Source organism: Gadus macrocephalus, chromosome 5, assembly GCF_031168955.1.
Source record: "Gadus macrocephalus chromosome 5, ASM3116895v1".
Lineage (NCBI taxonomy): Eukaryota > Metazoa > Chordata > Actinopteri > Gadiformes > Gadidae > Gadus > Gadus macrocephalus.
Window position 1 is genome coordinate 9,316,043 of NC_082386.1, and position 24,493 is coordinate 9,340,535.

The 24,493-nt window shown below is 44.3% G+C and overlaps 3 protein-coding genes across 3 annotated transcripts; 1 reads left to right on the forward strand and 2 right to left on the reverse strand.

Annotated features, from left to right (window-relative positions):
* The first annotated feature begins 243 nt into the window (after window positions 1-243).
* On the forward strand, window positions 244-4,106 carry tmem54a (transmembrane protein 54a). The gene is made up of 6 exons (XM_060052066.1): window positions 244-464; window positions 1,380-1,576; window positions 2,059-2,118; window positions 2,365-2,556; window positions 2,729-2,866; window positions 3,231-4,106. The coding sequence occupies exons 1-6, from the start codon at window positions 452-454 to the stop codon at window positions 3,363-3,365; spliced, it is 735 nt and encodes a 244-aa protein (XP_059908049.1). The 5' UTR covers window positions 244-451; the 3' UTR covers window positions 3,366-4,106.
* On the reverse strand, window positions 3,569-11,051 carry LOC132457744 (probable histone deacetylase 1-B). The gene is made up of 14 exons (XM_060052062.1): window positions 10,895-11,051; window positions 10,086-10,198; window positions 9,874-9,991; window positions 9,672-9,746; window positions 9,404-9,542; window positions 8,960-9,101; window positions 8,750-8,842; window positions 8,533-8,641; window positions 5,776-5,916; window positions 5,566-5,674; window positions 5,183-5,313; window positions 4,905-5,057; window positions 4,682-4,733; window positions 3,569-4,585 (listed from the first exon to the last, which is right to left on the reverse strand). The coding sequence occupies exons 1-14, from the start codon at window positions 10,941-10,943 to the stop codon at window positions 4,558-4,560; spliced, it is 1,452 nt and encodes a 483-aa protein (XP_059908045.1). The 5' UTR covers window positions 10,944-11,051; the 3' UTR covers window positions 3,569-4,557.
* Window positions 11,052-11,163: 112 nt separating this feature from the next.
* Window positions 11,164-23,039, reverse strand: lck (LCK proto-oncogene, Src family tyrosine kinase). The gene is made up of 13 exons (XM_060052061.1): window positions 22,810-23,039; window positions 21,760-21,881; window positions 21,032-21,092; window positions 19,920-20,010; window positions 19,479-19,580; window positions 19,209-19,312; window positions 18,760-18,909; window positions 18,493-18,645; window positions 17,184-17,363; window positions 14,432-14,508; window positions 12,323-12,476; window positions 11,958-12,089; window positions 11,164-11,697 (listed from the first exon to the last, which is right to left on the reverse strand). The coding sequence occupies exons 2-13, from the start codon at window positions 21,871-21,873 to the stop codon at window positions 11,492-11,494; spliced, it is 1,524 nt and encodes a 507-aa protein (XP_059908044.1). The 5' UTR covers window positions 21,874-21,881; window positions 22,810-23,039; the 3' UTR covers window positions 11,164-11,491.
* Window positions 23,040-24,493: the final 1,454 nt, after the last annotated feature.

Consider the following 24,493-nt stretch of genomic DNA (forward strand, 5'->3'; position numbering starts at 1 on the left):
TCCAATGTCGAGTGGAAAGGGAGAAGAGTCCCCGTGCCAAAACACAACAAGAATACACCTAGCATCAACATAATGCAGACTACCTCCTTCAGCGCTCAGTGAAAAACAAGCAAGTCTGCTTTTAACAGCGCACACTGAGCACACACAGGTGTGTGTAATAATCAATTAACTAATGCTAGTTAGTCAAATCCGATTTTTATTGGTGAACGACACCTTACGTAGGTATTCGTTGACCTCCACGGATCTTTTGGAGCGTAGTGCGTGCTCTGAGAAACTCACAGCAACCCAGGTGCGGTGGGCGGGGCTGCGGCCGAGACTCCGCCCCCTGCTGTGTAGACTACTAACACAGGTGAAGGAGACAAGAAGAAGAAGAAGGAGAAGCTTTTTGGATTAAAAGGGAAGGCAATGACGCGGCTAATATAAATAATTGTAGGATAACCGGAAATAAATCATGGTAAACTTTGGTAAGTATATTTAAACTGATTATCGTTACTATTATAGACCTATGCAAGCAACAGAGCGCAAACCAAACTAACGACAACCTTTTAGGCGTGGTTCTCAGTGCAGTAACGTAAATTGGTCCGCGCAGTCAAAATACATTCTTTGCAATGTATTTTTTCAGTGTCCATTCATATTCAAGAGCATGATATGCCGAGTATCAACATGCGAAAGAGTTTAATGGGTCGCATAGGTGAAATTGTGAAGGAACAGATAGATTCCCTTCCGGGAACCTTGGGCTACCAGTTGGTAAATGTTTAACCCCCTACCCTTTACGCTTTAAAAACTGCCAAATATACATGTGTGGTCCAGGTCACAACTTCCCTATCATTTGCATTCGCCTACTCTCCTCGGAGTATCCTACTATAATTTGATCCGGATACGACTAAATGTATTTGTTAATGACCAATAGGGGCTTGGCGTAAAGTGGCAGTTGTCCCTAAACCTGATTATCTTCTTTTTCGTGTTTCCAGTGTGGGTGACTAGACGCAACATAGTTCTACTTTATCATCCGTTTTAACAACAACAACAAAAAAAAAATGGTCACACTTTACAATAAGGGTACAATAATTAACACTAGATAATGCAGTTGTAAGCATTAACAGATAATAAACAGTTAAATGTGTCTGGTAATCATTTGTTGATGTTGCTCATGTTTACTAATGGTGTTCATGTTAACAAAGTTATTCATTTAAACATTACTAAATAAGTTTTTCCCCTAACCCTATGTTTATGCAACATAATAATTCTTATTACTGCATAAACTAAAGTTAATTAATGGTTAATCAATCTACCCTTATAGTGTCTCCCTGCAGATGTTTGTGAGATGTGTTGATGATGATTATGATGATGAGGATGATCATTCCCCCCCCCCCCAACAGGAGTATGCTGCACCAGCCTCAAGGACAGCAAGGCCTTGATGAAGATGGGCCTTGGGCTGGTGCTGGTAGGTCACATGAACTTCCTGCTGAGTGCGCTGGTGCACGGTGCTGTGCTCAGGCACATCAGCGTCCACGCCCTGGCTCGAACCATGGTGTACGCCATCGCCAATGTGATCGCTATTGTGGCTGGCCTTCTGGTGAGTTAGTAGGACACCTTTTCTCACAAAGCGGAAAAAAGCTCACTTTACAACATTTGTGACCGAACACTGACCCCTACAGGCCTGCATGAGGACAGTGCTGGTAGCAATGTTCATAACAAATTGTTTAAGGGGGGATATTATGCCACATGTGAGTGTGATTAGCCATTACAAGCCCTTTGAAAATCTGTCTTTTCCTGTGCCTTACTGCTAATCACACTAATACCTGGTGGCATAATATTATTACTTTAAGACATCTTTAACAAAGAAAAACTCAAAGAGTACTAGAAGAAAAATTATTAAATATTGATAGCAGGCCTGCATTTTATTAGCAAGCAGGTCTAGAAGAGTCTAGAAACAGTAGAATTACTCTCTTGGTCTTTGTGTTTATGCACCAATATTTATACACACTAATACCATGCATTTACTAACCATACCCTTGCCATCTAACATACTGATTGGTAATCCTCCCTCTTCTGCAGGGAATCATTTGTGGAATACTTACCATTGTTTTGTCCAAAAACAAGAAAAGAGTGCCACTGGTAGGCAACCATCCTACACCCAACACTTGTTCAAACTTGTCTCGTGAAAGTGTGTATCCTGTTCTTGTAGTAATAGAGGGAAAACTAATTCATTATAAACACATCCCACTTTTTTTCTTTTTCATTGGGAGATTCATATTACCATAATTGTTGCAAAGATGGGAGTGGGACAACCGTTTTAGTATCGGCGTGTGTGGTGGGGGGTTGATCACAATGACATTCCTGAAAGCAATTTTCTTCCTGTAGAAATGGTCCCTGTTGGTCACAAGCTTCATATCGGGCCTCTTAGGAACGGCCTCTGCCCTTGGTGTCATGGCCTCCACAGTGAAGGCCATAATGCACAATGGGCGGGGCCTGTTGACCCACTGCAAGTTCCCTGATGCTGATGGCTATTCCAGCATCACCTACGAATGCCCCTTTGACCCCACCCGGATCTATGTGAGTTAAAGACAAACACATTTCTCCTAAAGGGGATTAATAAAGTTGTACCTATGCATGTAAACACTGCCTACATGTGCTGAGAGAGGCAGCCAAGACAGAAACGTTAAGTATTTTTTTAATTTTGACCTGATGACACGACTTGCTGTTTTCCCCCCGATATCTCTACCAGGGAACCACGATAGTCCTCTGGATTCCCCTCATCGTGTTGTCTGTGGTGCAGCTGGTGTTTTCCTTCCGCTGCTTTGCGCTCTGCACCTCCTCCCTCTATCTATGCCCGTGCCACAAGAGGCCTCGCAACGCCAAACGGGTAAGCCACGCTACGCGCGTCGTTCACCCTACTCCTATGGAGACAGGAGCAGTGTGGAGCTTCCGAGCTGAAGCAGCTCCGGTTGGCATCATTAACCTTTGGATGACCTGCAGAAATCATGACCTTCATTTTTCCTAATAGTCTGAGTCGGATACAGATATCATCGGTCTGATGCCTTTTTCGGCTGCTTCTCAGGTTTTCCTTAATTTTTGTACATTAGTGCTCGTTGGCATCTGGAGATTTTGGAAGACACGTTTGTGACTCACTTTGAAACACACCCACCTTTTCGGCGATGTCCTTCCGTTTTTTTTTTTTCATGCTAGTCAGTAAAATGTGTAATAAGCTGGTTACTTTACCATTTCAGGTTCGCATTCAGAGACATCATCAAACCGCACAGTCAGTGGTTTCGGCCCCGGAACCAGACAGCGAGCTGGAGACTCCGGAGCAACATGAACTGTTGGACCGTCACACTTCAGAAGGACCGAGTGACTGGCTCTAAACCTGCCAGGTCACCTTCCAGAGAGAACTTAAAACCTGCTGCGTAGAAACACTGTAGCTGAAGAAAACTCCAACCCAACTCCAGAGGGAGCTGATAAGTCAACGGTTACGCTAAGGACTAGTCCCGTCTAATGATGAACTGGACAGTCGATACGTACAAGGATGTAGTGCAACCACAGAAATAAGTGACTACCCTTCAGGACATGGTGGGATCAAATTGCTTTATTCACATGAGAAAATATCAATTTATCTCGAAAGTATAAGTACTTTGTAAACAATGTTGTAAATGCTGTTATTTTGAAATTGTAGGAACTACTGTTAACTTCACCATGTGCACAATATGCTTTTGGACTCAGGATGGTAATTCAAGTGAACATTTATTTACTATTTTTTTTATTAAAATGTGTGGTCAATACACCGGAGTTTGTCCCAGAATGCTACGAAAGTCACGAGCAGGCTGTTGGAACAACGTTCAAAGAACAAAACAATACATACCACTCTTACCTCCCCTTTCACAAGAATATAATACAGCACATTGGACATTCAAGTCCCAAGATAACCTAGGGGACTATTGGATCAGAGTTCTGCATGTCTCTAGGCTAAACACACAGAAAGGTTCCAGCTAATGTGTCAATGACTCCATTAGGACCATTTCATATGTATACAACCTATTAAACTTAATATTGTAAAATGTCCTTTATGAGGACTGAATTCCTTTAATGCTAGGGGTATATTATGTCAAGTTTGTCAAAAAGGCACAGGACAAAAATGGGACTAAAATACATAAAATTGAAGTAGCCACAATTTTGATGACTTAAATTAATTGAATGCAAAAGGACGCGTATAAAAATGATACATGTAAATGATACATGTATAAACCATTTTTACACTCTACCCGACCTCTAAGGATCAAAGCAAGGTTTTATCGCAGATTATGAAAAAATAACGTGTACAAAAACAAAATACATAAAAACGTCTCTCAAGTTCATGAATGTTACTCAAGTTAACCTAAAAAAAAACTAAACCTTACAAGGACCCAAGGGTCATACCTTTTAAAAAGTATAGTCTTTCATCCATTCATTTCCAGTTTGGCACCGAAAATACGTATGGTTAGGAGGGGGCCAATAAAACCCAACCACTTTTTCCAAATTCCTTCTGTACACTTGACCCCGGTCTCCCAGGAGTCGGCCATCTCAGGGCGTCTTGGACTCTTCTTTCGGCCTGTAGAAGAAGGAAGAGTACGGAAAGGGTTAGCCCTCCCACTGGCCACTCCCTCCAGCAGACAGGCAATGTGAGTGCTTGTGTGCGCTCGCTCACTTTGACGTGTCCATTTTCTCCTCTTCGGGCTGCTTCTCTTCTTCCTTCACTTCTATAATGGACACAATCATAGAATTTAATAATAATTTTTAAAAAAAGTAGACTGGGATGGGGTGCATCACGGGCTGACAGACCTCGGCCCTCCGATTTCAACCGACAGATGACACACACAGTAAACCCTAACGTCGTCAACAAAAAAAAAAAAAAGCGGAAAGAAGCACACCTTTCTTCTCCTTCTCCTCGGCCTCCTTCTCGCCCTCCGTCTTTGTGCGCTTGGCCTTCTTGAAGCTGGCCGCGTTCCGCCGGCCCCCCTCGCCTTCGTCTTCCGAGTCCGAGAACTCTTCCTCGCATGCTATCCGCTTGTCATGGGCCCGAACTAGGAAAAAAGAAAAGCGACCGTAAGAGCTTCGGTCAAGGGCCGCACGGGGAGCAGACGAGGAGCAGAAGCAACGAGACGCCGCACGGCGTTTGATGGGCAGGGGCGGCGGCGGAGGGTCTCACTGGAGATGCGCTTGTTGGGGTCGTCCTCCTCCTCGTCGCCGCTGTCCTCCTGCACGGCGTCCTCCGGGATGGCCTGCATCTGCACGCCGGGCGCGTGGGGCAGCATGCGCAGGTTCTCAAACAGACGCTGCCTGTGGGACGCAGAACACTGTTTGCACTCCACACACACACACGCACACACAGACCTTTTGGTAGCAGGGAGTCATACCATCTACCAGCCTGCAGCTGTGTACACACACACACACACACACACACACCTGACACAGCCTCAACCCACCATTATACACGGTGTCATTAAGGCCATTACGAACAATGCAACCACGCTTTAGAATACCCCAGGAGGACCGTCATGGCAGGCCGTGCCACTACAGTAGACCACTCACTTGATCTTCTCCAGGTAGTCGTTGGTGTTCTGGTTGGTCATGTTGGACGGGCTGATGTGCAGCTTGAAGTCCGGCCCGAAGTACTCAAAGTAGTCGTTGTACGGCAGCTCTGTGGGCCCAAGCACGTCGTCGCTTTAGTCAACGGTCAGGGACGCAACATGGCCAGGGTGTGGAGCGAGGAGGGGAAAGTGTAGGGCGCTTCACACTGACCGTTGGGGATGGGGCTGTCCAGGGCCACGGCCGTCTCGTAGGTCCAGCAGCGGGCCACGTTGCGGATGGTGTAGCCCCCGCCGCCCAGCATCAGCAGGGGCAGATTGAAGCTCTTCATGTACTCCACACACTTGGCATGGCCTGGGTTCATAACAAAGACAACGCAAATAATTATTGCTAAATGAAAGGTTGACACAACCGAGGGTCCATTGTCAGTCCGCATAAGCAAGATGGGACACACCGCATGGAATATTGCCATGATTTAAAGGTGACATATTATGGTGTTTTCCCAACAAGTAAACATAGTATTTCAGTTCCAGAAAACATGTTTTTTAAGCCGTTTGCTGGAAATAGCTTTTAGGGAAAAAAATATTGTCTACCGCTATAACCCTGTTTCAGTCCCTTCAGAATGCGCTGTTTCTGGTGTCTGTAGCATTGATGCAAATTAGCTGCTGCCCATTGACCAATGAGCTGTCAGACTGAACCACAGCATGGAGGAGAAGGGATTGTTGCCGTTTGCTGACTCCTCTATATCTATATAATATAACATAATAATAATATTATATACGGGTATTTATATAATCCATCTAATATCACGGTCAAAAGCTATGTGCGCCTCGGATGATATTATGAATAATAAAGACTGTGTCTGACGTCTCTGGTACTTCCACAAGTAAAGACTCGTAGTGGGGGATAACTCGGCCATGGTTGAGAAGAATTGGGGGGAAGGAACTTTGGCATTGACTTTCTGAAGTCCATGAACCACGACATGGAGAAGAAAAGGATTGTACTCCGGGAGCTGAGCTGCCGGACTGCCTCCGAGTTCCCCGCTCCGGAGCTGCCGGCCGCCGTCGAAGCCGTCCAGCCGCAGTCCGGCAGCTCCGGACCCTCGGTAGGTGTACTCCGGGAGCTGAACTGGCGCCGAAGCTAGGTGGCAGCTCCAGCGGACGAGCAGCTCCGGCTGGGGCAGCTCGGCGGCGGTCCGGCAGCTCAGCTCCGGGAGCACAATCCCTTTCTACTCCATGTCTCCTCCTCCCGACTTCCATTCGGCGCCAGCTCTGGCGGGGTGAGCTCGGCGCCAGAGCGAGGGTCTCGCAGAGCTTAGCTGGAGGGCTAGCGCCGAGTTCCCCCCGCCGGAGCTGCTCGTCCGCTGGTCCACAAAATCTTAGCGATGCTCTGATTGGAGGGGAGTGGGAAGTAATATTCAAATGTGCCCCCTTCCTACGTAGGAGGGGGCGCCGAAACTCTTTCGCTCGTTTGGTAGCTGGAGGCGGGCTGCTTCCAGAAATGAGTATCTCACTCAAAAAATCAGACTTATTTTAAAGTTTGTATGCGTGTGGGAGCACCATATACCCACAACAACACCCCAAATCCCAGGATAAGTACTTTTTTCATAATATGTCCCCTTTAAGATTAAAAGTTTTACAATCTATGTCTGTGTGCATCAGTGTTAATTTTGTCAGCTATTTTAGATTTAGTCTTAGTCTTTTGACGAAAATGCTTATTAGTTTTAGTCACATTTTAGTCATTGTTTTCCTCTGTAGTTTTAGTCGACGAAAAGTCCTTACATTTTAGTCAAAATGTTTTCTCTTTTTAAACTAGTTCAATTAGGCTAACCCCTTATATATGGACACCTGCTAAGTTGTTCCACTCAAATAGAGTACCAAAGTGAAAACGTCAGGTTGCCCCGACAACCAGATTTTCAGTTCTAAACAACCAAACGAGAGATGGCGTTCTCCATTGCTCCCATGCGTTGCTTCTTTCAAAATTAAAATAAATAAATTTCAAGAGGTGAAAATCACTACCAATCGAAACATGTCGAGGCGTTCGTAAACGTTAGTTTAGTTTATTTATTTTTTATATGAAGACAATCTATTCTCAGCATTACTTACATCATTGGTAAAGCAAACTCACAAATCAATTCGCCAAAAAATTGTTCCATCTCTGTAAAAGGTTTGTGTGGCATAGGATTTCCCCTTGTTAATTTGGTTTGTGTAGAGCCGAAAATCGGTTGCTATGGAAACGTGACGTCACTTTAGTAATCTTGTCTGTTCATCCTTCAAAACGACAAATTGTGAAAAATGCATTAAACTGTAATCAGAAAACGCGGTTATGTGCTATAGACCATATAGTATAAAGGCTGGGATGAATTTCAAAGTACACCTTGTGTTGAAAGTATAGACCGTGGCGATTCCCATTGAAACGAATGGCGCGGTGATTTTCTTCAAAACGAGAGGCGTAAATTGTGAAAAATGAATTAAACTGTAATCAGACAACGCGGTTATATGCTATAGACCCTAGAGTATCTGTGGTATAAAAGCTGGGACGAATTTCGAATTATAAATATGTACAATGCATAACGTTAGCTCATAGCTGAGTGGACTATATCTCCCGCTGCCAAGTCGTAGCTTAGGTCCGTCCTATTTACTGGAGGAGTGAACAGTTGCATAAGAACCTTACGGGAGGGTAATGATTGGAAAAAATCGTGCATTTTGAATGTCCAAATAGCACACCACTAACATTTTAGTCCTGTCTCGAAAAAACAAAACGTACATTTCGTCATAGTTATTGTTATCAAAGATCTATTTTTAGCTCGTCGTCTCGTCTTAGTCATGTAAAAAAGGTCATTGACGAACCTTTTTGGTCATATTTTTCGGTAACGAAATTAACACTGGTGTGCATCTTCAGTCAAACTACTATATTTGCGACCATTGACAAAAGCCCGACCCATCCCATGCACAAGTGACGTGAAGGTACCTTTGATGGTGAGGTTAAAGCAGCCAAGCCGATCTCCAGACAAAGAATCTGCTCCACACTGGAGCACCACAGCAGAAGGTTGGTACATCTCCATCACCTTGGCCATGATCTACACCAGCATCACAAAGTCAGTTAAAATATTGCAGAAAACATGTCACCCATAAGAAGACTAATACAGGTAGACAACCCTTAGACCCACAAGCACTGCTTTACTCACCGGCTTAAAGATGGCTTCGTACGATTCGTCGTCGATCCCGTCCCGCAGTGGGTAATTCACTGCATAATATTTTCCCTTCCCTGCACCAATGTCCTGAATTTTAAAAAGAAACCGCAGACATCTAACAAATATAACAAGATGACCATTGACAAACACACACAGTCACTATGCTGACCAGAGGTGCATTTGGAATGTGTTGGTGAGCCTTACCCTCAAGTCTCCGGTGCCAGGGAAGTACTCCCCGTACTTGTGGAAGGACACGGTCATGACGCGGTCCGTGGTGTAGAAGGCCTCCTCCACGCCGTCTCCGTGGTGGATATCGATGTCGATGTAGAGAACCCTCTGGTGGTATCTGGGGAGCAGCGACGCCAACATTTACCCACTGATTCACTGACACCATGCCCATAGCGGCTACCTGTTGCCAACTTATTTCTCACTCTCCCAACTGTAGACATTAGACATTTGATTGTAGCATAAGACTGTAGCATTTTTTATTATTAGGTTTATTAAAGAACCATTTAACTAACTGGCTTCCCTCCATATGGCAAAGTGGAATGTTAGATATAGTCTCCATGCTGCACACTCCTCACTTCATTGAATAACAAGCATGCCGCTGATTTGCTGTGGCACGGCTCTAGCATTGGCAATACTCACTTCAGTAACTCGAGGATAGCCAGGACGATGTCGTTGACGTAGCAGAAACCCGAGGCTTCGGACTTCTTGGCGTGATGCAAGCCCCCAGCCCAGTTGATGGCTATGTCCGTCTGCTGCTTGTTCAGCTTCACAGCACCCGCTGGAATGGTCCGATAATTAGTAGCACATTGCTTATGGATGCACTCAACGAGAAAGAATTACAAGGTATGGTAGGCAATAGGCATGGATCTATGGGATACAGCGGAGGAGCAGACATAGGAACCCTTACCAACAGAGCCTCCCGTGGACAGCTGGCAGAACTCAAACAGTCCGTCAAACACTGGACAGTCCTCCCCCACATTAACTGTGGACCAACAGTAAAGCATAGCACTTAGAACAATGACAAAGGCTGGACAAGGGTTTTATTAGGAAATTACAAAATTATATTATTTAAGTGAAGTTATGAAAAGAAATAGGAGGGATAAACCTACATCTCTGCATCTGTTTGCTGTACTCAGACATGTTGTCTGGCCGGATGGATCGTAAAAACTTAATGTAGTCATCGCTGTGATACTTGGTCATCTCCTCACCATTGGCTTTGTGAGGACGCTGAAAAACACACACCAAATTAGATTCAAAATGCCCATCAACTGCTTTCAAAATGTCTCCTTACTCATATAGGGGAGTGGTTTACATAACTTACATATATCTCCATCTTTCTGTAGAGGCCATAGTTCAGCAACAGGTTGTGGGTCATGCGGATGCGGTGGGGCTTCATTGGATGTCCCTGGCCATAGTAGTAATTCCCGACATCACCTGGAATGGGGGAAATACCGCACATATTAGATGCAATCACCAAAAGACAATAATTTTGACAAAATCAAAATCAACAGCCAAATGATTGATGCACTCATCATGCAGCATCAAGAGTTTCCCTCAAATAACTATACAAACGTGATACCAACTACGGCAGATTACGCATGTAATTAGGCATTGCAAAACTAAGGGCTGATATCACAGGAATAGGATTGTTTATCACGTCAATATAACGTCAAAAAACCCGAATACTGGAATATGCATTCATTCAACGAACAGTGTTGAGCTACGTAACCAGCAGTTACAAAAACGAGGAGTAGGGACCATTGCAATTAAAGGTGATGATCAAGTCGCATCCTTTGTTAGCTCGTTTGCTAGTTACTACTTAAATGAACAACTCAATTAGGCCACGCTAATTAACGATTAACCAGCCAAGCGGAATGCTGAAGCGGGGATTGAAGTAAGCGTATACATTGCGTTACGTTCCCTAAAAAGGATAATGGCTTCAATGTGCAACATTATGTTTAGTCTTGCGGATGTCTGGCTGGAGAAAGCTTTCGAGTCGGGCTAGCTGTTAGCTGGTCGGCTATGGCTAGTCGCAGTACACACATTTCACAGGATATTATTTAATCGGCACGCCAGATGCCATTGATAAGAGCGTGCACCAGCTAAATTATCAGCGAATTAAACACTCACCATCATAATAGTAGCAAACTTTTTTCTTGGAGCTTGAACTCAGCGCCATTTTAGTCTATTTGATGGCTTTGCAAACCGTATGTGCAAAAAAAAGCCTTGTAAAAGCGCTAGAGATGATACTTTGTTGCACGTCGTAAGAGCCAATCATAGGTCGAGCCTGGCGATAGGGGGCGTTGACGTCTATATCCCGCCACAACCAGGTTGAACCAGCCCCACTCAGGAACAGCAAGCACCAAACCAAACAGTCTCATTTTCTTGTGCAAAACATCTTGAATTACATCCAAGATCCATGGATGATCTTTATTAATTGATCATTGCACAATGTAATAACCTGAAGCAACTGTATTGGTATTAAGTGAAAAGTATTACAAGTGAAAAGCAGATTAAGCAATATATTTACAACTTTTAATTCTGCAGCATTTCTAGCAAGTTGGCAGATTTTCCCTGTGCAGAGCTTGCCCAAATAAATAAGGCAAGGGATCGGTCTCTGGATGTTATGCAAGAAGAGGCCCATGTTGTAGAAGCTATCACAACAACAACAACGTTGTTTCCCATTACATTTAGTCCTTTTAATCTTTGGTCTGTCTTCTCTGTTCTTCAGAATGGCTGGTCATGATACTGCTGCTCTGTGGCTGTGAAGAAGTCTTCCGTAACACTCTTCAGGTACTCAAAGGTAGGGCGGTTCTCGGGTTCCTCACTCCAGCACATTAACATGATGTTGTAGAGCCCTTCTGGGCAGTTCTCCGGCCGTGGCATTCTGTAGCCCTGTTCCAAATGCTGGATCACCTCCGGGTTACTCATCCCTGGAAGGAGAGGATATGGAGTGGGATATTAGGCAGTACCGTATCATCTCAGATTAGGGATGTTTGAATAGTGTTGACTTGTGAATCAGTGTTTTATACTGTTAGGTAGGTAGTTGTTTAGATATGTTAGTTGTTAGTTTGTGATTTGAATTGGAAACATTTGGCAAGGACATTAGTAGAAATGTTACTGTATATTAAGTAGACATAGGTGTTGCATGAGGAATGCTAATCATGTACGTAAACAAAGGGTAGCGCTTTACCAGGGTATGGTAATCGCCCATACGTCACTATTTCTGTTAGGAGGATTCCAAAGGACCACACATCAGACTTGATGGAGAACGTGCCAAAGTTGATGGCTTCTGGGGAAGTCCACTTGATGGGGAACTTTGCACCTAGGGAGAGAAGGAAACACTTGGTGGCGCCAGAGACTCTTTTTCTAAATGTCTTGAGTGTCCACTGGGAACATTTTTCACTTCACAAATGATAAACAGTGTGTTTCTGTGAACATGCATGTGAATACGAATGTTATCATCATCCGCTATCTAAATCTATTTCACTAGGAAAGGTCAGGTAAGTCGTAAGGTCTGAAGGGAAGATGTGGAAGTAGATGCAGAGAACTCGTTACCCTCTCTGGCCGTGTACTCGTTGTCCTTGATAAGTCTTGCCAGTCCAAAGTCAGCAATCTTACAGATGTGTTGGTGGGACACCAGGATGTTGGCAGCTCGTAGATCTCGATGAATGTAATTCCTATGCTCAATAAAAGCCATGCCTTCTGCCACCTGCAGGGGATACTACACGGTTAGCACAGTGCACTGCAGTGTGTGTGTGTGTGTGTGTGTGTGTGTGTGTGTGTGTGTGTGTGTGTGTGTGTGTGTGTGTGTGTGTGTGTGTGTGTGTGTGTGTGTGTGTGTGTGTGTTAGGGGATGTGGGTGCGCCCAAATCATGCATCTGTTGGTATTTGTGTTGAGGTCTTTGTCTGCTCCAGCCATCATAATATAGGTATTGTGTTAGATGTTACAGATAAGGTGCAGGCAAAAGTACCTAGATTGGCATCTACTGTATGTGCAGGATGTACAATAGCTAGTGAAAGTGACAGGCAGAGAACAGAGAGATTCCTGCCGAAAGGGAGTTCCACTTCCACACGTTAGCCCTCAGCAACACTGCCATCGCACTCCACCCAGGTTAGACAGCCGTTCCTACTAAAGGTCGGTGTTCTTTCCGGATTAGACTCAAATCTTTCACCTTACAACGTTCCCCAGACTGGCCGGGAATTCCAATGAATATGACGGCACTTTTGAAGTCATTTTAGGGCTTGCATGATGAAAGTATCATTGGCATGTAAAAACAACCCACATTCACGTTAGTTCACAGTTTGAGCGATGGAAATCTGGCATTTATGTGTCATACCTCGTATGTATGGGTGTCTATGTGTGCATGTGTGAATACTCAGCATGGACATGGCTGGGTAAATGGAGCTCCTTTCAGACGTGAGGATCTACCATGTAGGTGACATAAGCCCCCCTGGCCCGTGGCAGAAAACTGAGATGTCCATGTTTGTTTAGCCTGAATATGAACCCTCCTCATGACATGAAACCACATGAACGCCGCTGGGCGTATCCCTTCATGTGGTGCCCTAACTCTTATACCATATCACACTATTACAATATACTTTTTTCATTTACATGTCACTTTATAACCTTTTTTACCTAAATATCATAATAATGGATACTCTAGCAGCTAGAGTGAGCTATATGAGCTAGAGTCTAGCTCATAGTTGCATATAATTTTGACTTTTGACTGGCTCTGTACATAATGGGAATTTGGATTTAGTTTATAATTGGATTTACTTTTTGATTTCATGCGTATTATTTCTCTTACGGGCTTTTTAGTACATATATATATATTTGTATTGCTATTTTTTTCATTCATATTGTATCTTTCTACAATATTATGCTAGTTGCATAATGTTCTGCTTATATTAATATGTATTTGCCGGTAAAAGGTCATTTCAGTGCCCAGTCTGACTTGGTTGTTCTTCACATCTGAAATTGACCTATGAAATGTTTCTTGTATTGACTTGCCAATGTGACTAATATTTGTTTGTGTTTGTATATATGCGTGTGTGTGGTTGTGTGTGTGTGTGTGTGTGTGCGTGTGTGTGCTAATGTGTGTGTGTGTGTGTGTGTGTGTGTGTTTGCACGCGTGTGGATTCATGCAGGCGTGTGGGTTGGTTTCACACCTCATCCACTACCTGCGCACATTTCTGCCCAGAACGGTGAGGCGTCGTCCAACATAAGCCCTTCCTGGTGTTCGTTTATATCTGGTTACACACAACTCAACTTCTGGATCGTGGCCCTTGAAGTGTAGAACCCCATTAGTCTCAGTGCTAGACTATTTGTATCAGATAGATGTAGGTTTTGATTGTTTGCTGTCCTAAGTGATTAAACCAAGGGTTCTTTATCCCCTGAGGTAGTAGTTTGTGACACACTATTGGTGTCTAGACTTGTATTGTTGATTTTCTGTTCAACCCCCATAGCCAGACACACACACACACACACACACACACACACACACACACACACACACACACACACACACACACACACACACACACACACACACACACACACACACACACACACACACACACACACACGAAGTGAGAGAGTAAATAGAAGTCTGTTTGCTGCTAGGCCCTAAAGGATAGGTGGTACAGAGAAAGAGGTTCACTTGCCTGAGAGGACATGTCTATCAGGGTGCTCAAAGTCAAATTGCTTCCTTCTGTCGTTTTGAGAAAATCCACGAGACTACCTGTGAAACAAGAGTTAATACAATTATTTAACTGAACCCAAATGATTTAGTGTTCCTATCAAATGGGCGTAGCTGGTCTAGTAATGCCTCGCCTATCAGCTGACAGATAACGTGGTTCATTCAAACGCACATACACTGATAGACGGTCCATTTAAGACCATCCATCACACACACACAAAGTTCAAAGTAAAATGTACCGAGTTGGATTTGACCCACCAACCCAGCCTACGACTGCATTGGTTCTGCTCTGTATTCCATGTAACCTACGCAATCGATTGAGATATGGGATGGGGGGATTCCCATGGGGGGGGTTGTATAGTGTTCCCTGTGGTCAGTGGTGAGATGCTGTATCTGACATCCCATTATGTCTTGCTTTAAATCCTACGGAAGGGAGCACTCAGAGTGGAACCATACCACGGAACTAAGGTGAGAATCAAGCTAACTATGGTGTGTTTTTCTTTGTCCTGATATATTTATCATGCATAATTATTATAGTAATATATTTATAGGTGCTGGTGGAACAAGGCTTATGAAACAAGCCTTGTTTCATAAGCCTTGTAAAAATAACTCGTCACATGGGCTATCTTAAAAGCGTACATTGTTTGGATCATTTTTGTCTTTACAACCACAGGACAGAAATAGGTGGCGGTGGACCAGAATAGCTCTTTAAACCTGATAACCGAACGGTGCCAGGAAGTGCAGCGAGCATTACTCAGGCCGCTGCGTGTGCTTTTGACAGCCGTTGGCCATTGGCCACTGCTCGTCTTTTTCGGGGTTTGATCGGGACGTTTGAGACAGAACAATACTTCAAGGGACCCTCACAGTCTGCCAAGTCAGGTCAGAGGAAGTACCCTGAGCGAGGACCATGGTCACAACCAGGGAAGAGGAAGAGGAGGACTGTGTCTGTAGCTCCGGGTTGGGTCCGTCTTTTGAAGTCCGAAAGCCTAGAGGAGCCACCTTTATCAAGGGCACCGATTGAATCGTGGCTGCTTCCCCTCGCCTGTTGTTTTCCACCTTACAATGATAATCATAATAATAAATGAAAGAACAGAACAAATTGATAGGATGGGGATGGTAAACCCATCCTCTCTCCTAAGTACAGAGACGACAATTGTGTCCTTTGCACACACGTGGTTGGCGGACAAAGGCTCAACACTACTGGTGCTTTACAGGCCTCTCATAGAAGAGCATACAAAGCCACTCCATTCAGCTCCATAGAGCGAGGCTGTTGTTGCGCCAGAGACAACAGAACTCCTATGCACTTCCTTATTGTTCCCAATGGTGTAAAGGACTGGGAAAGATGGCTAGCCCTTTGACGGCTGACAGGAAATGTACACACGATGGCTTTTGGCTTTGATGAACACCTTTTTCTTCCCGCTTGCAGGCTGACATTGGTGATCTCTGAATGGGCCTTAAATACTATGCACACCCGTCACAATAGCCTGCCTTTAATTGGTCGGCCAGGTTATTTGTAAGACATTTCCTGGTATTTGTGTCTTTGAAATGTGAGAAAGAGAAGAAAATCTGGGGCAAAGGTCTCGAGCGCGATTTGGTGCGGGATAATATGGGTGTTAGGGTTAGGGTTGCGTGCGTATACAGGAGTGTTGGTGAGTGTGTGTGTGTGGTTTTCATGGTGTGTGTCATGGCTGTGTGTTCCTCTGCGTATCGGCGTTGCCCTAGTCAGCCTGCGTGTGTCTGCGTGCCGTCCTCCCTCGGCGGGTACGGTGTTTTGAAGAGAGCCCTGCAGACTCTAGATGGTAGCCATGTGTCATCAGAGGTCAACTGGCCCCCGCTCTGAACAATGGGCTGGTGAATCACCCTCTCCTACTTTAACAGCCCCTCCTCAAGAAGCCCCAGTGCGGAGGGACTTCCCGCCGTCAGGTGGTTCACGGTGCTGCAGCGGGACGCCATAGCGGCAGGGTCATTAGGAGAGGCTCTCTCTCTCTCTGTCTCTGTCTCTGTCTCTGTCTCTGTCTCTCTCTCTCTCTCTCTCTCTCTCTCTCTCTCTCTCTCTCTCTCTCTCTCTCTCTCTCTCTCATAAATATGTAGCATTGTAAATGATACAGCCCATTCCTTTCTCACAATAAATAAAATAAACTGTAAGGTGAACAGAAAATCCCCCGGTGAGTATTGCGAAAGAGTTCATGTGAATAAAGGCCATGACTCATGGATAGAGCAGTGACACGCATGCAATGCAGGTTACCTCCTTGATCTTGTGTTTGAACATGTGCTCCAGCCCCCAAATCACACATAATAGAACAGCATGTTTGATCCTGAAGACTATGACAATGTACTGACTGTAAAAACACTTTTCCAAACTCTTCCCAGCTCCAGGCACGGAGCTCGATGACTCTGAAGTCTGTGATGTGCTGTGTAAGAGGGCAGGGATTTAAATCATTGAGGTAAAGCAGGCTCCGGCCTGCTCTCTATGGCTGACTGAATTGACAGAAGGTGGTGGAATTAAACACTTTTTCTATCCATTTTGCAATATGCACCACATAAATACTTTTCAGGGCATGTTTTTTGTGCAATTAATAAATCCTTATTGCATATTCGTCCAAATTGTACTACGTAAGAGGCGATTGCATGAATAAACAGAAGGAAGCGTGGAAGAGTGAAAGACTCTTCGTCAACGTCTTGTGTCATTATCTGAACGTCCCAACAGGGCAACCCACCGTTCTCCATGAACTCGGTCACAATGTAGATGGGCTCCTTGGTCACCACGGCGAACAGGCGCACCAGCCGGGGGTGCTGCAGGGCCTTCATCATGTTGGCCTCGGCGAGGAACTCCTCCACAGACATGGTGCCGATCTTCAGGTTCTTGATGGCCACCTTCCGCTCATTGTTGTAGATGCCTGAGGGAGTCGCACGTTAACACCGGTTTCGCTGTCAGCGTGCCATCGAATCAGAAAGGAGGATCTTTACCACCAGAGGAATGAACGCACACCAAAGCCTGTACCCTGTGGTTCCCTGGGTGCGATAGGTAGGCGTTCAATAGCTATCTTTTATCTTTGCTTAGGGTGTTAGGAAGGCGGGGGGGGGGGGGGGGGGGGGGGTTGAGGTCATGTCTAAGGCAGTAGCGCAAGGGTTATGTCATTGTTATGTCATTAATAGCTAATATAATCCAATCGCATCGCTGCTATGTGATTACATTGTAGCGTTTGTGGATTTAACGCCTCATCAGCCAAATTTACCGTCGGCAATAAAGCTTTAAACAAATACTGAGAAGCTTTTTGAATTCTGCATGCACAAGCGTAATCGTGGGGGTGTGACTGTTGAGAAACCAAATGCCCATATCCCATGTGGATGAGGAAGTTTTAAATAGATAGTGACTGGAAAATAACCAGAGCTATTTTAGGCTCTGATACAATGGGATGTTTTGAGTGCGGTATTGTGCTTCCAAACTGGGCTGGAAATAAAGTAGGAAAACCCTCCCACTAATTGTAATAACAAAGTATTGGGGCAAGGACCTTATCAACTTATCCTCCCTTTCACCCAAAGCTTTCAGCAAGCTTTCTTAATGATTACATTCCACACTCACAATGTAGAGCAAAGCGAGCATTGTTTGAACGTAACACCCACATGGCTCCATTTGAAAAGGAGTCCCAGGTGTTTTAAAGTGTTGTTGCGTATCAGTGCTGATAGCCCAAAACCTATCCTCGTGATGCCGGCTTTGCTTGGAGAACACCACGTATGACGCGGGAGCAGCAGGGGCTAAAGCTGCTCTGGCTGACACACACAGAGCCAGGCCCGGAGCCGGATTGAGCAACCGCCTCTCACATTATCTGGGGCTTTGGCAGAAACTGGCATATTACTAATGGGTATTCCCAATCAGCCAATGCCACACACCAAGGTGGTTTTGGTTTTGATTATGAGACAGAAGGTGTTGGCAACCACATTTCCCATGTGGCTTCATCCCCACCCCCCTCCAGGCGAAAACCAACCTTTATCAGTATGACTTTATTTTTTTTGCCCCTGACTCACCCATCCACACTTCTCCGAACTGGCCGGCGCCCAGCTTGCGCTCCAGTTTCAGTGTGTCGCGGGAGATCTCCCACTCGTCCTGCCACCAGGGCTTCTCGGGGGCCCTGGACTGGCACGCGCTCAGCAGCCTCGTGCACAGGCCGCTCGCGTCGCCTGCAGCACAGAGGAGAAAGCAGGCCTGGCGTCAGTCACTCCGATGTCAATGATCCCATTGAGGGTGTGTTAGCGTGCACCACCCTCAGTGTGGACCCCTTCTCCCCCTCGTACGTTTGTGGTGCTTGACCAGCTCCCTGATGGTGCTGAAGGAGATCTTGGCCGTGATGTAAAAGCCCCCGTCGTCCATGTTGCGTATCCTGTAGTGCTTGACCACGTCCCCTTCGTCCTGGTCCAAGTCCCTCACAGAGAGGGTGTATGAACCTATGGGACCACCAGGAGCACACACTGGTGAGATCATGCAGCCTTACCCTAAAGTACATGTCTACTAAATGACTAAGTCATACAGTAACCTAGACATAGACTTGCCTGACCAGGGTTGAGGCGTGTTTGTGCATGTGTAAGTGTGTCTGTGGGTGTGTGTGTGTGTGTATGTGTATGTATGTGGTGCCAACCAAGGTATGATGTTGAGGGAAATGCGTCTCTTGAGAGATGTATATATATCAGGTTTTATTTCACATTTTTGGGAGCAGTAAATTTCAGGAAACAGATGAGCAACAAACCTGGAGTGGTCTCACTCTCTCTGACCAGGAAGGAACCCTGCATGTTTCCTGGAGCGTGCAGCATTCTGATGGCATCGTTTCTGGAAACGTTTGCGAAGAACCACCTGTCGCCAAAATAGAAAAATGATTCTCATTGCTCTACCCCTGGGCTAACCACATCCGTTCCCCTCAGTGCGTGTCGACGCGTCACTAGCGTGCATCGTGTGAGAAGGGGTGTCTCGGTTTTTGTACAGCGTGTGGAATGGCGTGCAGATTTCCTGTATCACATACGACTCGGTCTCCATTGTGTTGCTGGCGGCCACGAAGTTGAATGGGATGAAGCCCCTCTGGCCTGTGATAAGAGACTCTGCCATGTACCACTCTGGATCATCCCTGGTAACCAACACAAGACAGTAACAAGAACATGTGGTGATGCACAAACGGAATGCCACATTAAACTTGGACACAAATCCCCTTAGTCTCTGGGTAGAAAACGTCACGACGAATAGCAGGCTCATGTGAACTTCTTTGTCTGCAGTGAGCATTCCGGGTGCATGAGATGCAGGGTGCACATGATAGACCGATTCTGCAGAACAGACCAGATCCATTTTCTGTAAAGCTATTCCTGTCTGTCTATAGTTTGATTTGTTGATGAATGACAACCATTTGCTTCGGATCGAAAGGTGGATTATTGATCACAAGGGAAATTTGACAATGTATTAATTTTCCTACTTGTTAATGATCTTGAGGTGGTCTCCCTTTTCAAAGCCCAGCTCCTCTTTGCTAGCGGGTGCATATTTGTATATCGCCAGGACAACGTTATCTGTAAAATAAATAGATCAATAAATAGGCGGTCAACACACACACACACACACACACACACACACACACACACACACACACACACACACACACACACACACACACACACACACACACACACACACACACACACACACACTCACTGACACACATATTCACACACACACAAACACATATATAGATAGATATTTTTATTTTATTTTATTTATTTAGTATAAGCTACACATGAGCCTCCTAAGATGGCGCAATTTGATTGGTTTGCTATCTCGGGATGAAGGGCAATATCCAATGATTGAGATCTCAAACTCGTGATATTGTTTTCATCGCAAAATGTCCTAGTTGTTTGCTAATAAAAATAAATATATCCCGGCAAAAAGTGTTATCTTGTATATTTTGGGATTTTTCACGTGTAGTATATACTAATTACCATTAAATACTATATACCAATTATTCACCTCAGGCTCCAAGAATAGTGGGGAATATTCCCCACTCTTCCCCATTATCCACTTATATATAATAGTTAAATATGTATATTTTTCTGTGTTGAATGTATATATATATACCCAACACAGAAACAGACAAAATAAACTAGAATATTGTATGAAAGTATTGTTTGCTCACTGTCAATGGAGAAAAACACACAAGTAAGTTGTGAAGACAGAGCTGACAATGCATGTAATGTAATACTCTCAGCGTTTATGGTCAGGAGAAAGAGCCAGGAAGAAAAGGCAGGAATAAGATTATCTTCACTGCAAGACTGACGGGGTTGGAAACAGGTGTATGGAAAGTATAGAGGGTGTCGGCTGTCAGGTAGAGGTTTTGTTTTCAACCAAAGAAATATAGGGAGCTCCTCTGTGTTCTTGGCTGATGTAAAGACACAAACACATACACGTACACACGCGCACGCACACACACACACACACACACACACACACACACACACACACACACACACACACACACACACACACACACACACACACACACACACACACACACACACACACAGGGTATCACATTACCTGGTAATGGTGAGGTGGGAGGAGTACAATGTGATGGGTTTGGAATCAGCTCATCTGCGTACTGGTAGAGAGAATCAGGGTGATATGAGGTGATACAGAAAGAGAACATTTAAAGTGGATTTCATCATCTTTGTTGTTTGGTTTTGTTCATTCACATCAGGGCTCCCACTAATGTGGTGCACACATGTTGCTTTCCTCTTTCGCTCGCATAATACAATATGATAATAATAGGATAATCAAATCCTCAAGGGAATAGATGCCCTCCTAATTAATTAAAGGAACAAAAGGCAGCTTCCTGTATTGTAATGTTATCACAATGTCGTCAAAATCAAAACGAATACAAAACGCTCAGGCACCACTGAACCACAGGTTGTGTGTTGGGGGCTGGAGTTTGTTATGGTCTATGTTTATAAGAACATATTAAAATCATTCAAAGGTTACTTACCAAGTCCTATGACATCAACATTATGACTGATGTGACTGATAACACAATGTATATATGTCCTCCATGAACATGAAGGGCATATCAATTCAGTTAATTAACAATCTAATTCAAATAAACACAGCACGCACACCCTTAACTAGACCACTGCACACTAATTTGATCGCATCAATGCATGTTTGAGCTAGTCCAGTGTGAATATGTAAAGACTATCGAAGGATACAAACAAAAAGACAAAATGATCACACACAGACACACATGCATACGCACAAACACTTGAACTCACTGGATTGCCTGACCGGGGACGCCCTGGACAGGTGCAGTGTTCGCAGAATTCATCATCCAAGTGCTCTTCCCATTCGTCGGCGCAAGAATTATCTGAACTGCAGCTACATCCCATCTTTTAAACTGGGAAGTTTTAGGAAGTGGTTACAGACGAAACAACACTATGACCATCAAACACACACATTTCCATCCATAAAGTATGTTCACACACGCACGTGCACACATACACACACAAATACACACACACAGACACAAACATAAACAGACATAAACGTTCCTTTTATGATTAATGAAGATCAAAAACAGGCTTTATTTGAATATTCATCAGGATTCTGATCATCTGTTTAGATTCGGATCTTGATTTTTGACTAAGTCATCCTAAGTACTGTGTAATCTTGAGTAATCTTGTGCCTAAATGTGCTGAGTACTGTGTGTTTTACGCCGTGCTGCATGAAACCAGCTTCCCCCAGCCTTTCCCCGGCTCCTCAACAGCCCACTCATGTAACAGGGTCACTGGGCTAATCACAGTTGCCGTCTGTCCCAAAGGCCCAAAAAGCCGTGAGAAAAATGCGGGAGGATTTGGCCTGTTGGTATCAACTCCCCGTTGTACCCAAAGGGACGATTCAAAGACGAAGTCCCTGGGTGACCCGACGATTTGTATCTGCAATAAGCTTTACAGCGGGCTTAGCATCATGGTAATGAAGGGCCATGGTTAAGGCTGTGCTAAACTGTTGCTTGTTACTTGCCAAAGTACATGCCAAAGTATTTCACTTACAAACAAAATAAATAATTTATGGTTTAGAGCATTTATTCTTGGATTAAGGTTGCGTTGCATTAAACAGTTCACTTAAATATGAATAAGATATTCGCTAAACTACGAATGGTCTTGATAGCAAATCGTACGCTACTAAAATTAAAGAAATATTTTCACTTGATTACCAAACTTTATATTTTTATTCTGCCGAATCATGTATATATTCTGCTGGGTGATTTTGTTGCTTTAAATAAATTTACTGAGATCATACTGCAATCATATATTTTTGTCACTTACCTGTTGGATTAATTGATCTCTTCTGTTGTCAATGATTTCAGATTGCTTTAGAAGTCATATTGTTATCCATGACTAAATTTCATCACAAAAAAATGTGTTTGCTTTGCCCAAAAATAATGATCTGATATGGTATGGAGTATGTCTGCCCACATACCAAAGAATTCTGATGCATGTCTCTCTCTCTCTCTCTTGCTCTCTTTCTCACACATCCCCATCCACATCCCCATCCACAGACACATCCACACACACACACACACACACACACACACACACACACACACACACACACACACACACACACACACACACACACAGCCACACGCACACGCACACGCACACACAGAGTCACGTTGACATCAGAAAAAGTAACTGGTTGAGGGATAGCTACCCAAAGAGCTTCCTGTCGTTGAAAGTTTGCTCTGCACTCTGCTAGCAGGTGCGAGCGCTGCAGCTGCATGTTAGCATTGAGAACTTTAGCATTTGCTAACAGTCAAGAGGGGCTCCTGATCCATTTGGGCCTCTTTTATTATGTGTGAAGCTATCATGAGTTATGGTACCTTCCAGTGTGTTATGCAGGTGAATTTTGGTCGCCTGGTTGTTGGGTTAGAAAAAAGTTACAACTTATTGAACTACTGAAGCATTATAACACTGACCAGTGGACTATGGTTCCATTGAGTAACACCTTTAAGGCGAAATTGTGTAGTGTTGCATGCTGTGTGTCTGTGCTGTCATTGTGAGCTACCAAAGGATGTCTGTGGTGACGGAGGTGCTGTTTTAGAGAAAATGACAGGAAGCCAGTCCAAACCTTGCATAGAGTCTACGCTGAAATAGGTGCTTAGAAGATTGTCGCATCGTAAATAGTATTTTTTATACAAAACCGCTTGAGGTAACCGAGTTTTTCCATCATCAACACTGAGAGGATGCAGTATGACAGTGCATGTGATGAAATGTACTTTCTGGCTTCAACATTTTTGTATATCAACCGAATACAATATTGTACACATTGTATTGACAGTTTTACTTTGTTTTAGTATTGCGATTCTGCTGTAATTTGAAAGGTATGCTGTGTCTTTATCTGCATTTTAAACTCAATATTTCTTCCACTTTAGAATGTAAGTGGCACAATGCCTGCATTGACACACACTGCATGCATTACAGGTGTCCACAGACATCACGCCCTCACAATGGGTCTCCCCTTTTTCCTTTATTCTACCAATGACACCAATTTAACCGGCGGTTGGAAATCCAATTCTCCTTCACATACGGTCTGACATCTTAACATCAAGCGCTTTCCAACTCCTCCACGGTTTGTCTGGTATTGCAGGTGCTGACTGCTTTCAGGTCAGGACAACAAGCTCAGTGTTGTCAATGCGGATTGATGCGCACCGAGCATGAATCACATATTCCTGTCTGGGGATCATTTATTATGCAAATAACCTATGTGCATGGACGTGAGATTTGCAGAAGTGGATAATGATATAGGTAAGGTGATTGCTCAAATCCACATCAGACATGTCTGAAATGTCTATGAAATCAAATTTTAACTGGAAATTACTTTTATTCATAATTAATCCATCTAACCTTGTAAACTGAGTTCAGGACAGCTATACATTCTCACGCTGAGGGACCGTTACACACAACGTCTCTATTTCTGCAGGGAAGAGGTGGACATGAGAAACACCGG